At 28.4% G+C, this 16763-nt stretch overlaps 2 protein-coding genes across 4 annotated transcripts; one reads left to right on the top strand and one right to left on the bottom strand.

Annotated features, from left to right (window-relative positions):
- The first annotated feature begins 233 nt into the window (after positions 1-233).
- Positions 234-6919, top strand: LOC105423045 (uncharacterized). 3 transcript variants are annotated; one of them, XM_011632684.3, is made up of 6 exons: positions 234-1045; positions 2214-2417; positions 2520-2558; positions 2749-2808; positions 4010-4199; positions 5020-6919. In XM_011632684.3, exons 1-6 carry the CDS (start codon positions 1022-1024, stop codon positions 5799-5801), a joined length of 1299 nt encoding a protein of 432 aa, XP_011630986.2. In that variant the 5' UTR covers positions 234-1021; the 3' UTR covers positions 5802-6919. The 3 variants fall into 3 exon arrangements, with proteins under 3 accessions (XP_011630986.2, XP_011630985.2, XP_011630982.2); XM_011632683.3 differs by having other exon boundaries at positions 2214-2339; positions 2418-2558; XM_011632680.3 differs by having other exon boundaries at positions 2214-2558.
- A 120-nt stretch (positions 6920-7039) lies between these two features.
- On the bottom strand, positions 7040-15819 carry Nep5 (M13 family metallopeptidase neprilysin 5). The gene is made up of 17 exons (XM_011632678.2): positions 15450-15819; positions 14204-14273; positions 13974-14071; positions 12876-12932; positions 12654-12711; positions 12128-12318; positions 11697-11931; positions 11299-11539; positions 10787-11069; positions 10508-10663; positions 9888-10123; positions 9537-9646; positions 9390-9448; positions 9224-9272; positions 8832-9018; positions 8301-8477; positions 7040-7502 (listed from the first exon to the last, which is right to left on the bottom strand). Exons 1-17 carry the CDS (start codon positions 15463-15465, stop codon positions 7329-7331), a joined length of 2397 nt encoding a protein of 798 aa, XP_011630980.2. The 5' UTR covers positions 15466-15819; the 3' UTR covers positions 7040-7328.
- Between the last annotated feature and the right edge of the window lie 944 nt (positions 15820-16763).

Here is a 16763-nt window from a genome sequence, read left to right on the forward strand (position 1 = left end):
ATATCTGGTAAATAAAGTTTGTATTTTTTAATTAATTGCTCTTTCAAAAGAGAATTAAAAACTTTTAGAAATTTAAAATAAATTTGTTATATGAAAACATATCACCTAAAATTTCTTTTTTGTTTTGCAAGAATGCAAGAACAATTGCAAAATGTTTTTTATTATAAACATGTATAATAAATTTTGTTTTATTTTATTACTTTTCTGAAATGTTTGACTTTTTCTCATTTTTATTATTTTTATTTTTTCAATATGAAAGCAAAAGTAACGAGGGTAAGTCGTTTATCAAATCATTAATCATATCAATTTGTCAAAGCTTTTTCACAAAGTGGGCTAATCATCACTTAGCCGGATACACAATCTACTCAGTATATCAAAATACTGTTAAGAGTGTACAGCATCCAGTCAGTCGACAAGGAAAATACATCAACGAGTAATCAAAGGATTGAGACAGCAATCGATTCGATCGAAATGCAATGAAGTCCATTAAACCTTACGAAAATTTGCCGCTCATCCTTTAAAAGCCTCCCACGTTTCTCTCGGCGATAATGTCAAATGTTGGAGATATACGAGCGCGATTTGAACTGTATCTCGAAGGAAAGAGAAAAAAAAACAGGAAGAAGCGAAAGGCCAACGGACTCGCAAAAATCCGCGAAGTGTCGGACTGGCGTAATGCATTTGCATAAATCATCAAGATCATTTTCATTGGAATTGGTTTTAACTGAATGCTCATTGAAGGATGGGCGTCTCTCTTAGAAATTGACAATGGACAACGGCGAGAATAACATTGTTGAAATGTTCGTATATTTTTCTATTCGGAGATTTCGGGGAACAGTGTCAAAGAATGAGCAAGTGAGAGAAGCTGTGGTGGAGTAAATTAAAAAATCTAGTTCTGCCAATGCCACCGGATTGCGACATGCGGAGGAAGATCGTTTTGGGGGGAGCAGAACTCCGGAGTATAAAAGGTCGAAATGTCTCCGGGCAGATGCTCAACTCATCGCCCTGACATCACACGGCTAACATGAAGCTCCTGCTCACGTTTGTGGTAAGAGACCGCCTCACTTCCGTCACTCTCTCTCTCTCTCTCTCTCTCTCTCTCTCTCTCTCTCTCTCTCTCTCTCTCTCTCCTCATCCCCGAAATTGAGATCGTAGGTGTCAAGTTTCAAGAAGCGACTTCACAAGTTTGACTGTTTAACTGCTTTTCAAGTTCTAATTACTACTAATTTTGCTCTATCCTGCAATATTTCTTTTAAAAATTAAATAATTTTTAAAACATTTTGCAATTTGTTTTTTTCGAATTTTATAAATCAAGTTCAATGAATTATTTTAGTATAAAGACAAACATTTATTATAAAGACAAACAATTTTATAGCAATAAGAAAAAGATCGTAAATTTGTTTTAAACAAAAATTATTATTATACATTTTTAATTAATTATTTTAATTACAGACGAAGTCATCAGGTTTTTTGTTTTAAACTTGTGTATAACAGAAAGAAAGTATTTTAATTTTGTTATATTTCTAATAATATATATAATACTCTAATAAATTAAATAAATTTATTAAAAATAATAAATTAATAGTGTTTAATAAAATATTTAGTGTGAAATAGAAGTTTTCTTTAATCACATAGTGAAGTAAATTTCATAAAAATTTAGGAATAAATATCTTAAAAAAATCAGATAAAGAAATATTCATTTTATACCTTAAATAAATTATGACATCAGCAAAATATCAATTATTAATACCACGTTTGCATTTTGTGATCTTTCGAAGCACGAAGCAAAAAGATCACATTTAATCGCGTAGATAAATGTCGGTTGTAGGCAACACGTGGAAATCTGAATTTGATGTATTTTTGCATTCAGTCGTTCATTAAAATGCACGGGTCCCACATCAATTTCATAATATTTAAATTTAATTGCCAGAGCCGGTTTAAAATTGCGTAACAAATTGCAGATAAATAAAAATAACTCAATCTATCTCTCGTCGACGAAAGATAATATAAATCTAATAAAAAAAAAAAAAAAAAAAAGATAATACAAAATAACATAAATAACTAAATATTCTTTGTAAAATATTTTATATTTTAACTTATTAATATATTTAATGTATGCACTTAGATACTAAGGGAAAGATAATAAAATTATATTTTCTAAATTATAAATTTTTTTATTCTTTTTTAATAATATATACCGAATGTTATGTTTCTAGATTTGCTTTACGGTAGCTCTAGCAGCGCCGGCCGATAAGCAGAAAAGGGATATCCTGCCGGGCGACCCACGATATGGAACCGAGCATCATCCTCATCATCACGAGCAGAACCCTCAAGAAAACGAGGTACAAGTCTTGAAAGCCGCCGGCGGTTACGTAGGTTCTTTCACGGTCCCAGACGACACAGTGGATCACTCGTTGCAGGTACAATCTGAACAGTATGGCCCGCCCAACCATACACCCGGCAAGCCTTTGGGAAGTGAGCCCTTCGTAACCGGTGATGAGAAAATTTCTGTTCCTCTTCAGGTGCCAGCCACTTCCTATGGAATACCCGACATCACTCAGGTAATAAGAAAACTTACCGAAATCGTTTAGCTAGTCTGGATTATTTGAAATATGATTTTGATTAAAAAAACAACAATTATAAAGTTGTTTCTTTTCACAGTAAAATTTAGAATATTCCAATAAAGGTATAGTATAAAAATTTATTTTCTAATGAAGAATTGTTGTATTGAGATTTGCTTTTCTATCGTAGATTGGTATCAGCAACCTTCTTTCGCCCATCAGCGATGACAAGAAATCTTCTCTTCTCAAGGTATGTACATTGATCATGTCATGTGAATAATAACTTCATATAAATGAATTCGCAAGATACTAGCCTTTTTCTCATTCTGTTAATATTAATATCGTTCAAAATAATCAGCAAGTCTCAATAATTTATCATGCTTATCGAATTACTCATTGAAATGTAATCAATTATGAGAGAGTGTAAAGTATTTTGACAATCAAGAAAAGTCATAAATAATAAGTCAAAAAAATGTAACTGTGAATTTGCATTTAATATCAAACTTTTCCTCATTTTCTTAAATATTAAAAATAATGTATATAAAATAGAGAATTTTAATCGTCGTTAGCATAATTAATAATTTGTAAAATAATAATTTGTAAAGAATAATAATTTGTTGAAACATTAAATTATGTTTTTAATTATAAATTTAATTGTATAATACTTAAATTTAAAAAGGGAATAAATACTTTTAATTATTATAATTTATATGCTAGTTTAGTCAAAAAATATTTATAGACACAATATTAATTAATTTACAATTTAACTAGAATTTATTTTAATTAGAATTTTGAATATTTTTTTCATCGTATATTGATTAAAGACTACGATACTTGATTCGAATACCAATTATCATCGGTTCAAGCATCATTTATTTCTTATGCTAAGATAGGCATTAATTCGTCGATAATATTTAAAATAGTTAAAAATTAAGCAATTATGAAATAAATTAAATAAAAGGAGATAAAATGTTTATTAATAAAATCAATTATGAATAAGTTGTAGTATTATTGAAACACTTACTGAAACATTTATTGAAACAATCTCTGTACGTTTATAGTTTGCTACTTTCTACTTTCAGCATGAGGAACTTATTTCTTTCCCATAAACTTCATACGGAACTCCTGTGGTGAAGGTGCGGCTATTCATTTAAATGGATCATTTGTTAACAATACTTAGTCATATCTATCATATTTATCACTTTTGTATTTTTTTCTTTTATTTTTTCTATTACTACTATCGCTGTAATCTCTAATATTTTCTTATTTTCTTATTTTTATTTCTTATTTTCTATACTAGAATTTGATTTTCGGACATATCAACGGAAATTTGCATTTTATCCTTTCAACGCCTTAATTATCAATATACTTATTATTCACATATTTATACTTTAATCAACGCAAAACGTACAAAAAGTTAAATGAACAACGTAATGTCAAATTTTCCATAGACGACTCTCCCAGAGGAGCCGAAATTCGATATCGTGCACACGCAAAAAACTGTGATCCCTGAGATCCATCACGAGGTCCACAACGTGCGGCAACCAGCGGTTCTTCATAAGCACGTGGATACTGTTCCACAAACCGTCACTCTTCCGCGGGTGAAGGTGACAACATCTCATGTGCCTACCGAGATCCAAGGTGAGCGTCGCTTTATTAAGAATTTACGACTTCCTCCGATCGCGCCGCGCCCGTCGACAATTTACAACTTCTCTCCTAAATCTACACTAGGACTTGTAAAGTAACTGTGAATATCATTTACTCCATTACGTAAGATATTCCAAAGTTTTCATAAATTCGACGGTTGAAACTTCTTTTGCCTGATTGAGACCGGTCGCAAGAGCCACATACAAAACGTTCTAACACTTGACTAATGTCGAGATGACATATGAAAACATTCGTCACGTGTCGTGATCTAAGTAGTTTGCTCGCCTTTCATTGTTGATAGATGCAAATGTATGCTGGAAATATGAATATTTATTGTATATTCGGAGACCGAGAAAGAGAGAGTTGTCTTTAATTTCATAATCTTTAACTGTTTGATCAAAAAGAAATCATAGTACATTTTTAAAAAATTTTACATAGTATGTTTAGTGTGAAATGTAAACTTGTGCAATCAAACTTGAAATAAATTATTTAAAAAAATTATTTAAAAAATTTTCAGAACTGAATTAATAAGTAATACAACAAATATATTGAGATAATTTATTTAAGTTAGTTAGTTATATTTATTTAATTAGTTAGTTACATTTTTTATTAATCATTATTTAATCAAAAATTTGTTTGTTGCTGTACATTACAGCTTTTTCTAATTTTTAAAATAGTGGTTGCTGATAATTAATTTCTTTTAATATCATAAAAAAAAGTTAAGTTATATTAAATAAAATAATAATATTTCCGTATAAAAAAACAGATTAAATAAATGCTTTGGAAATGTAGAAGATATTTTTTTCTGTTTTAGGGAAGACTCTGTACACCTATCCCACAAGCTATGCGTACCCTACGTATAGCAACATCCCCATAAAAACTGTGGATCATCACGTACGAGTGCACGTACCCCAGCCGTACCAAGTCCCGGTAACCAAGCACGTTGCGTACCCCGTTGCCGTTCCACAGACTGTCGAAGTTCCTAAGCCCTACTACGTCCGCGTGCCCCAGCCTGTTCAGGTCACCGTGGATCGTCCATACCCAGTGGAAGTGCCCCGTCCGGTGCCATACCCCGTTCCCCATTATGTAAAAACGAGTGTTCCGGCTACTCATTCGCATCACATAACCACGTTGGACACTAAGGCCATTCCATTCCAGGGCTTCTTCGACAACACTCAAACGTCGTTCCAGAACGTGTTTGGAAATCTGCCGACTTTCGGCAATCCTCTGGAAGGCTTTTCGAATCCCTTCGAAAACTTGGATCTGTCGTCCATCCCAGGCATCTCCTCTTTGCCTTTCCCCTTACCGCCGTTCTTCCCGTCGCAGGGTCAAAATACGGATACGGCACCGATTCATGTCGAGTCATCACCAGCTGTCGCGACCAACAGCGATACGGTTACAGTCGAGAATCCAGCGCTGAAGAGTGAAACCACAGTTACCAAAACCTCCGTCGTGCAACCAATCGCGCATCACACCAAGACGTCATCCCAAGTGTATAAGCCTTCCACTGCGTGCGCCGGATGTACCGTGACCGCCGCCAGCAACAAGCAGGAATATGTGCAAGCCACTGATGCCAATGGTGGTTACGTCTACTAGAATATTTATCTTATAATGAACACTAAATAGGCTACTGGAATTCCTTAGTAAAACTACACGTTACGCGAAAGAATTATTGAACGTGACAATTTATTTCTAAACAATCGGATTAATCAAAAAGTTGATTCCCTTTTTCTTTTTATTTTATTAATATATAATTCTTGAGTGCATAAAGGAGAAATGTTTAAAAACATATGATAATTATTTTCCTAACAATATTTATAATATTTGTAATTAAATAAAAACTAGGAACTTAGGAAGATATTTCTAAACATCGATGAGATACTTAAAGACGATCAGCTCTTGATAAATTTTTGTGATTATTAAGTGGATCTGGTGAGTCTAAAAATAAATGAAAAGTGACATGACATATTGATTTTTTCAATTGTTAATATAAATATCTAAATAGCCAACAATTTAAATTGTTAAATTCATTTATAAATAATCTTGTTGGTCCGAATAATTTTTCCAGAAAAATTTTAAGATATAAACTTTAAATGACACTTTGTTTAAATTTATTAAAGTTATATATATATTTCTATTTTTTAATTTTTCATTCTAATTAGAAAATACGTATCCAAGAATTAAATAGTTTTTAACTTTACTTAATATTTAAATAAATAAATTTCCAAAAATGTTAATTTTATAGTTTCTTTAAATTTTTATTACAAAATTCTTTTAATTTATCATTGTATTTGTTACAGCTTCTTATATTTGATCATATTCAATTACTTTGTTTTACTTTATCTAATTTTAATTTATTTTTTGGATTTATTCTCTTATAAGAGTAATTCTTTATGCAATATTTTTATATAGTAATAAAATGGAAAACAGAAACTTTTTAATTAATCCGATATTTTGTCTTGATCAGAAACAAATATAAATGAGTATTCCTGCGACATTAAGAGAGAAAGAGAAAAGAAAGAGAGATACTTAATAATTAACTTAAAATATCTACAACATACTTGTATAATTTTATATTCTACAATTAGATCAACATAAGATTTAAAAAACTTTTTTCTTAAACATTTAAAAATTGAAAAGATATTTACCAAGAGCAAAAGGATTAGGATTTAGAGAATATCTTTTGTACGTAAATAAAGTTCTTTTATTACAAACATTATGAATTATTCTTTGATTTCTCTTTGATGATAATAAAGTGCCTCCAATGTAAATGCGAAAGATCTTACAAAGATGTTATAAAAACAATTTACCACATACTTATGTGACAATTAGATAACAATAATTAAAGCGTTTACAACTCATGCATTAAATTCCATAAATACATAAATATATATCAATTTCTACCAATTTAAATTTAAAATAAAAAAAAAGTGTATAATTCTTATCTATTAGGTATTGTTACTTCATGGGATATAAAATTGTTTTAAATAATATTGAATCGTTAATGTTTTATACGTGAATTCTTATTGGTTTTATATCACAAATTTTTAAATATTTGATTAATCAATGATATCAATGATAAATAATGAAGCAAGTTTTTTATCAATTCAAAACACAATCATTTTACCACAGATGACATTTTCTTGAAGGATTCATATTCGATCCTACGGGACAATTCCATACGGTATTAAATTCTTTGGAATTTTTTAATGCAGCTTTAAGTCTCACGTGACCAGGGCAATGAGAATCTTCCATCATCCACTTCAATGATGTAGGAGTATAAGATTCGCACCACAACTGAAATAGTAAAACAATTTAATAAATAGTTATTTATAAATTCATTAAAAATAATTTGCAAAGAATTTGAAGTTTGATAAGAAATAAATAATTAAAAGTATTATATAATTATGCAAACGAAGAGTTTTAATGCTAGGATTTAAGTAATGATAATGGAATTCAGATGAGTCAACGATAATAAATACCAATCACAATTTATTACTACTGATCTTGTCTCGTCTTCACTTTTGATTTATTTTAAATAAATAATCAAGACGTATTTAAATGAATGCCATTTTTTTCAGTGAAGGCCGTCTGCTATAAAGCGAGATTTCATTCTATTCTTATAGCGATAAATAAAAAAACGAGCAGACTTAAACTCAGGTATAACCGGTGATTAGCAAATCATCGAGGAATTTTACGATCTAAAAATATACTATTATTCAATAATTTAAATAAGACAAGCCTGGAAATTTCCACCGGACTTTTCTTTTCTTACTATTTAAAGAAAACAATCATTTTCTAATAAAATGTTTTTTAATAAAAGTTTTTTGACACCTAGAATTGATTTTTTTTTCCACAAGAATAATGGGAAAAATACAACTAATAGAAATTAATATATAAATGCTAAATATAAGTTAAAATATTTGTTTCATTAATTTCATGATTTTTCATTTTATTAAATATTTCAATTATTGTACGATTTTATGTTTGAACGTTTGAAAACATCTTAAATTCGAGAAGTTTAATTCAGATATAATTAAGTCTTTAACGGTTACAAGTTGATTATTGTTTCGTAACTTTAGATTCTTGACTTACGTGCGCGAAAGAGAGGAAGAATAACTGCTCGTGCGTGAACTCCGTGAATCCCGGAAGTAGAGGCTCCTGACCGTGTCGGGCCTTCCATCTTTCATAAGCGATGATGGCCTCACGAAGGCCGCCATTATCGGCGATATTCTCATCCAAGGTCAATTCGCCATCGATGTAATCGTCAATCTATGCAAGATGTATCCTTAACGATATGTTCGGGTTGTTCAACTCTTAGACGACTCTTATATAAGTTCTTTTATCAATTCTTAGATTAAGATAATTTATACACAATTAAGATAATTTATATAAGACGCATGTAAATAATTCAAAAAAATATTATCGTAATAAAATTAAATTTTTAAATCAAAGTTAAGAATAGGATTCTTATAAATATTTAATTATTTAACATTTGAACTAATTGATTCTATTTTGTCATGTTTTAAGTCTTTTTTAAATTAAATTTTAACAGTGTTGAACTTTTTAATATCGAATAATTTATATTAAATATTCAAAAATCAAATGTTATATTTGTATACTTGCCTCATCCTCGTAATAAGTGTTATAGTGATCTATAAAGCACTGGGTTTTCTCAGAATATTCTGAGATAGTTTCATTAGTCCACCATTGCCGGACATTTCCGTTACTGTCATAATGTCGACCGCTATTATCAAATCCATGAGTTAATTCATGTCCCAATACTGTGCCAATAGCGCCATAATTTAAGGCTCTGCAATTATTTATAAAATTGTTGGCAAACTCTTTTTTTTTTCATTTAGTAGATAATAATTGTGATTTTTGTTGGATAATAATCCAACAAAAAATTTATATGTTATACTATTTATTTTCTACTTTTATCTTTTGTTTGCTTTTATATTCTCTATTATTTTTTATTCTTATAAAGATAATTATAAAGTAACTACTCTTATTCTTACTCAAGACCCAATTCATAAAATGGAAATTGAAGAATCGCGGCAGGTATGGCTGCGTGCAAATAGTGGAAGAAGAGAATACATGTTAACGTAACATTAATAAAATAGTAATATATTTATATCAATTTGGGCTTGTTGTAAATAATCAAGGATTAAAGTTACTACGTACTTATATGATTAAGTTGAAAAGTATGGAATGCGTTTACGTCAGTAGGATCTGTAGCCCAGCTGATCATCCATAATAGAATGAAGCATTAAAAAAGGAGAACTTCAGCGTTGATTTTTACTGATAATAATTCGTGATATTTTCACTTACTATGATTCATTATAAAAATTATCGTCGTGCAAGCTCTTCCACATATTATTCCACTGCAATTGAACGATTTGTATCATGTTCTCCAAATATGTTACTTCCGACATGTTGATCTGAATATTAACAAATGGATATTATGCAAAATACGTTCCCAATGTTATAACATTATTATATAAATTAAAATAAAATAAGTATATATATATATATATATATATTAGAATATATATATATTGATATAACTAGATGAACTAGAAACTTTAAATACAGATTTTTCACAAAAAACACAAATTTTTCCCTTATTATTATAGAAAAATTATTTTATAATTATTATATCAATTCTTTACTTAAACTTACACCTTCATAATACTCGTTGAGTATCTTATTGTCAAAGATCCATTTGGGAAATCCAATTTCGGAGCCCATTTTCTGACTTTTTTCGAGTGTTGCCATTTTCGTCGATTGATCCATCCAATCAGTTTGGACGACAAGTGAAGCAAATGCTTCTCTTATGTCTTCTAGCATTTCTAATACTTTATTACCTTCACTAGAATGAAATGTTGGGTCTACGAATAACCTTGATACTGCCATTCCTGAAAAGTGATAGATATCATTAATTGAAAAAAATCCTTCCAAAATATATCATAAAAATATATTTATTAAAAGTAAATTATACAAAATTTAAAGATTTTTAAAATATATTAGATGTACAAATTAATTTCTTATTTTTTTTTTGTAAAATTCAAAATTTATTTATAAAAAAAGTACAAGAGAGATTTTAATCAATAAAATAGTCTCTATCATTTTTGATGAACTTGATCAATTTATTGGGCAGCTGATGAATTTCACTGCGATAGAAACTTGGCGATCGATGAAATCATCAAAAAAAGCAAGAAATTAATTTATACTCCTAATATTTATTAAATATATTATTTATAAAAAATGATTATAGATTTAAAGATCAGTTATATGCATACCCATCAATTCATTGACAACTGATGCACAGATTAACGACTGGGATACACCACTTTCTACGTCTGTTAATTTATTCACATACTCATACCAAATGTGCCTGAGTTTTTCGGAAGAATGTGGTACCACCATATCCACGACGACCCACCAAGTGTAGCTTTCTGGATTGAAATTGAATTTTGAAAAAGCTCTTTTTTTAAATTAGGTGGTAAATTTGATTATTTACAAACAATTTAATTAATTAAATAAATTAGTTAATATGTCAATAAATAAGGAATACATACCCAAAAGTATATCATCGTAAGTAGCCAATGTCAATGCAATTTCTTTTAAGTATTCTAGATTACCGATAAGAATTTTATCTTTTTTATCAAGATCCAACGTAATGATTCCCTCAAAAATGGATTCAATAAAAGGACGCCAAATTGGTTTAAGATCAATGTCAGATACATTTGAATGATCTATCGCATATTCATCAGTCAATTTTTGCAGATCGTCCACGAACATATAATCATTGTCGCTCAAGTCTTCTATGGAAATACTATAATTTTGATTTTTACTAGCTATCTACAAAAAAAACAATTTTTATTCTCTTAATTAAATAATATTTCCCAAAATTCAAGATTTACAAAAAGTTTTACAAGTACATAAGTATATAAAGTTTTACAAGAGATATGATGGAGTATAAAAAAATAGATTTTTATTTTAATAATTTTGTCTGCGAATTAATTTAAAACATTGATTTAGTTAATACCGATCAATTTAGTCAATACCGATCAATTTAAAATATACTTACATTATACAAGGAGTTGCTAATATTAAAAAGGGCCAAAGCAAATCCTTCCATATCTTCTTTGGTTATTGTATCCTCTGAGGTACATGTATCAAAAGTATCATTATTAACAACTTGCATGATAACATCAGTCATGTATGTAAGTTCGGCATCTTCGTTCTCGCTCGATGTGGCTTCCCCTAAATCGTCCAGTTTTCGCAATCGTGATCTGATGGTTTTTAATCGCTTCTCCAATTCTTTATTGCTATTATTATTAATATTATTATATATATATATATATATATATATATATATATATGAATTTATAATTAATAATAAATATGTATAATAATTTAAAATTATATATATATATATATATATATATATATATATATAGAATATATAGAATAAAATGTACATACATAAAAGGAAAAGGATTGGAATGATCTGGAAGATGCAAGTAGAGCACGTTCCTGCTATTATTCTTTGGATCGGACATGACATCGAAACCAAAGAAAACATCATAGCCCAGAATTCTTTTTATCCTGGCGATTTGTTCGATGTAATTAGTTTTATTATGGATTCCAGGAAATAAGGGTATATTTAATAACTCCAGTAAATCGAACATTGGAGACAAATTGAGTTCATTTATGGTATCTGAAATTTATCTCTTTATAGAAACATTTAAAAATAATTATCAATTTTGCATACTTTTGTTTATGTATAATATATATATATATATATATATTATGTATAATATATATTACGTATAATATATTTTACTATATTTCTGGTTATAACATTTAATTCTTTGACTGACATCTACCTAATTAAACAAAAAACGGCAACGTACGCACGTCTATGCAGCTGGTGAACAGTGTCTTAGCCTGCATCACTGCCCAGGGTACTTCGCTGGCAGACATGTTGACTTTTAGCTCTTCTCGGATCTTTCTTAACACGCGATGAGCGCGTTCGCTGAACCAAGAATTCGTCATGCTGAAATCCGGAATAGGATGCTCCTGCGCCCATCTGCCACATGCGTATCTAGACAAGAAAGAGAAAAATTTTACATATCGCAAAACTAAAACAAATGTAAAATAAATTACTCAAATGAATTAATACTAATAACAATTATCACCGTTAATTGCTATATTCGCCGGTGAAATAGCGTTAATTCCCGAGACGGTATTTCACACAAACGAGTGAAAGTAAAACACCTGAGTGCAGTTGCATTTACGTAATGCAGAAATAATAGATTTAGCGATAGAGAAATTATACAAAGTGATAGAGAAATTATACGAGAAATTATATAATTTCGCAAGGTGCATATCATAGCATTTAGTATATCACGATAATAGCACGACAATAAATTTACTCACTGATAAAAATCATCACAAGGATCTACAGATTTGTCCATAGATTCCTTCAAACTAGCCGCTAGGTTATAAATAAAGAAGTTAATTAGAATAAAGAATGAGTAATTGCTTCTCGCATAATAGTTGTCACACATTTCCTTTTTTATTTTGCGTAACGTTTGCCGTGTAAATATAATAATACAAGTATATATAATTATCTCATTAGTATAATAACTGTATACTTACCTACTCTCACGCAATTTTCATTATCGCATATCTTCATCATCATACCGCTACGTGCATCTATAACAATAACGTAATAAATAAGGTATTCTAAACATGTTAATCGTTTTTCTAAGTTTTTTTTTAATTTCTCATTTTTTCAAATTTTTTTATATTTATTACATATTTTTATATAATTTACACGTATTCGCATATTTTTAAAATTAAAATTTAAGTTAAAAATATATTTAAGAAATGTTTTTAAATTAATTAAAATATATTAATTCAACATTTACTTGCAATTTATTTAATTATTCAAAAAAAGTGATATTTTTGCTATAGAGAAATTACTTTCATTTTATCAAGAAAATTGTGACTAAAGGAATATTCGGATATTTTAAGAAATATTTTGCATGATGTAAATTAATTATAGAAATGATTGCCACGTGGAATGTCGCGAATTGTCGCATAATAATGACGATAGACACACAACAAAAGGATATTCTGTAAAACAACACACGTGATATGCTGCACGATCCATAGTCATGTTCGCTAAAATATTTACACAATGTCAATGGCGATCGAAGATGCTAAATGGTTTCCCAATAATTTGTCAAGGATGTCTAATGTAATTGTAAGGAAGTAAAGGGGATATATCAAAGTATTATAAGAGTTGAGTTATTTCTTTTCAAATAAAGAACATTTCCGGTTAGCATACTCGGTATTGAAAGTTATACCTATTTCATTTTTAATAAGATTAGTTTATAGTTGAAGAACTTAGTTACAATAGTGAGACATAAGACGACAAACACAAAGGAATTTAATAAATGTCAAATATCTTTAATTGTAATTCGTATGCATAATTTTTTAAAATATATTAACGTTTTATAATGTATTGAATAATATTCTTATTCGAGATAAATTATATATTGTTTCTAAATTAGAAAGCAAATAAATAATAATATTCTTCTAATAATATATAATGTTATTTTTTATATTTCTATTATTTTTTGATTATATTAATTAAATTATTTTTAATTATTATTATAATTATTTAATAGATACATTTTTAATATGATTTAATCTATAAGATGGACAAAATATTTTAAAGAAAAAACTTACAAAGTACCGCAAGCACCACAACAGTTATAAGCAAGGAACCCGCAAGGAAGCAAAGAATTATCACCAACAGATTGGAAATCTGAGTTCGCTTCTTGAAGCTACAAATACAAAACAGAACTGGTTAACAAAAACCCGGATTGATTTATTTGCGAATAAATGCGTACTCTTGATTTAATAAAGCAATTTAACTAACATCGTTAGAAAATCATCAATTCCGCTTTTTTACTTACAAAGTTTTCCTGGATCTTATCGGCACCAGATTATTCTGACTTCCGACCGAATAAACGGATCCTTCATCTTCTGAGAAAAAAGAAATAAGACAATAATAATAGCCAATCAATGAAACAAACTATGATATTATTAAAAAAAAATAACAATTATGTGAATTTGCAATATACAAAAAAATTGATCTTTATAATATTTATCATTTTTAAGAAATATATAATTATTAATGTTCAACTGATAAGAAAGGGATAAATTGTAAGTTTATTCTTTTTATTAATTTATTATAAGATATTAAAATATTGTATTATATAAATATTGAAACATTTCTATATTGCAGATTACATTATTTTCTTAACAAAACGTTGAAATTATCGAGTAATCTATATGTATTAATGTAGATTTCTATTTTCACGCAGCCTAGTTTTGTTATCAATGTATTATATCAAAATAATCTTTGCGTTCAATAAACTTCAGAAAGATGATCAAAGATAAAATAAAACATTTTTTTTCAAATAACAAAATGTTTATTAATCTTTCTGCTTATTTTATTAGACTTAGAATATTTTAAGTAACTCGAACTAATTTTTGTATCTTAATTTTTGTTATTATAATATATAATATAATAATATAATAAAATTTTTTACGCAATAATTTTAATTTATATATATATATATATATATAAAACAAATAATACTTGTATGAACAATAATAAAAAAGACAAAATTTTATTAAATATAAAATAAATAAATTAATTAAATAAACAGTGAAAAGAAATTTCAATTATAATAAAGTATCAAAATCAATCTATAATTTTATTTTTTTCTTTATGTGATTTTTTTTATATTTTGCATTTTCTTTGCATCTTTTTACTTAAAATAATAAATCTCCAGTAATCAGGTTCATTTCTTAATACAAATGATATGTAAGGAGGTGCAGCTAAAAAAAGAAACAATTATTATTAACAATAACAAAAAATATAATACAGTTACATTGTGGTTACTATATTAGTATTATTATTATTATTATTATTATCAGTATATTGTGTCAGCAATCGTAATTTATAGAAACGAGAAAAACGGGTATGTTAATAAGAACTGAACAACATAAAAAAGTGCAGAAAGTTTTCTTGACTTCAAGTTTGATAAAATATCGCCGTCTGCGAGAACACATTACCGAGTTATATACGTATATATGATACACCGGAAAAGGAAAGTCAGCTAGACGGACTAGTGTATAATAAATATAACTTACTGCGCTCGTTATTCATGCTGAATGGCCCACTGACCGGATCGAACTGACGACACTGAACACCGAGTCGAGTCGGACAGACAACGTCGGGTGTCCATACGTTCACATTTTCCCAGTGGCTCTCGTGGTAGAACCTCGTCGTCGAAACCAGTAACACAACGACGACCGAACGTCAATTTTCCCATCCGACCGTTCGCGATAACACCCACGCAAAATGCGCTTGCGAGAAACAGATGACACCCGGTATCTTCCGACCATCGATGCCGAGCCTTCAACCCTTTCGATATCATCGAGTATAATAGTTCATGCACGTGTCGCAGACAACAAATTGAAAAATTCTACTGGGAATGAAAAGTATTAATGTACAAGCGTAGACTTTTTTTAATTGTAAATTCGTGGAAAGAATGTATATGTTAATTTCAAGAAATCATAAGGTGTCACTTAATATGATATACAAAAATCTAAACATGCCGCAAAAAGAAATTAATCTCTTTTATTATTTATATTATTTTATCGATCTGTTTACAATTTTTTTATAAATTAAACGCAAAATTATTCTTAGTTATTTAATATGTAATACATACATAATTTTAAATGCAACATTTAATACAATTTTTATATATTTCTACTTTTTTTATTCTTATAACTTTCATAACTCTATAATCTTTATTATAAAAATTAAAAATAATTAGACATTAATTGGGCCATTCAATGGTTTAATTACACATTTATGCGTTGTTACGATTTTTCTGCAACTACGAAATGTTAATATTATCATTACAATTTGTAAAGATAATATTTGTTTCACGGACAAATTGTAATTTCTATCTTGAAATTTGTGATCGATATTATCGTTTTCCTTTCAATTCGTTTAGAATTCAGTGCTGACTAATCGTAAATCAATAATGTTATTTACACTTCCCTTCTCACGCTCGCGTCATGAATTATATTAGAAGTCGTTTTCTTGTAAATAATATTTAACATATAATTTAAAGCAAACTAAATACATACAAAATTTAAAATACAAAATAATATAGAATAAAAGAAAATAATAAAAAATTTAAGATATTAAATAATACATAATATATAATAATGCATAAAATTATATTTTTATCAAATTATATAAAAATCAAATTATATAAAAAAATCCAATTTAGTTATATATTATATCAAAATAATAATGTTAAGCTATATAAGAATAATAACTCTAAATCTTTTGATCCGTTCTAAAATCATGCTATTTGCGTCATTTGATAAAACTGAATTTTTACAAATGAAAATAAAATTCTAGAGATTTCGTAACGCCGTTCCGTTATT

This window comes from Pogonomyrmex barbatus, unplaced genomic scaffold, assembly GCF_055798465.1.
Source record: "Pogonomyrmex barbatus isolate J1 unplaced genomic scaffold, ASM5579846v1 scaffold16, whole genome shotgun sequence".
NCBI lineage: Eukaryota > Metazoa > Arthropoda > Insecta > Hymenoptera > Formicidae > Pogonomyrmex > Pogonomyrmex barbatus.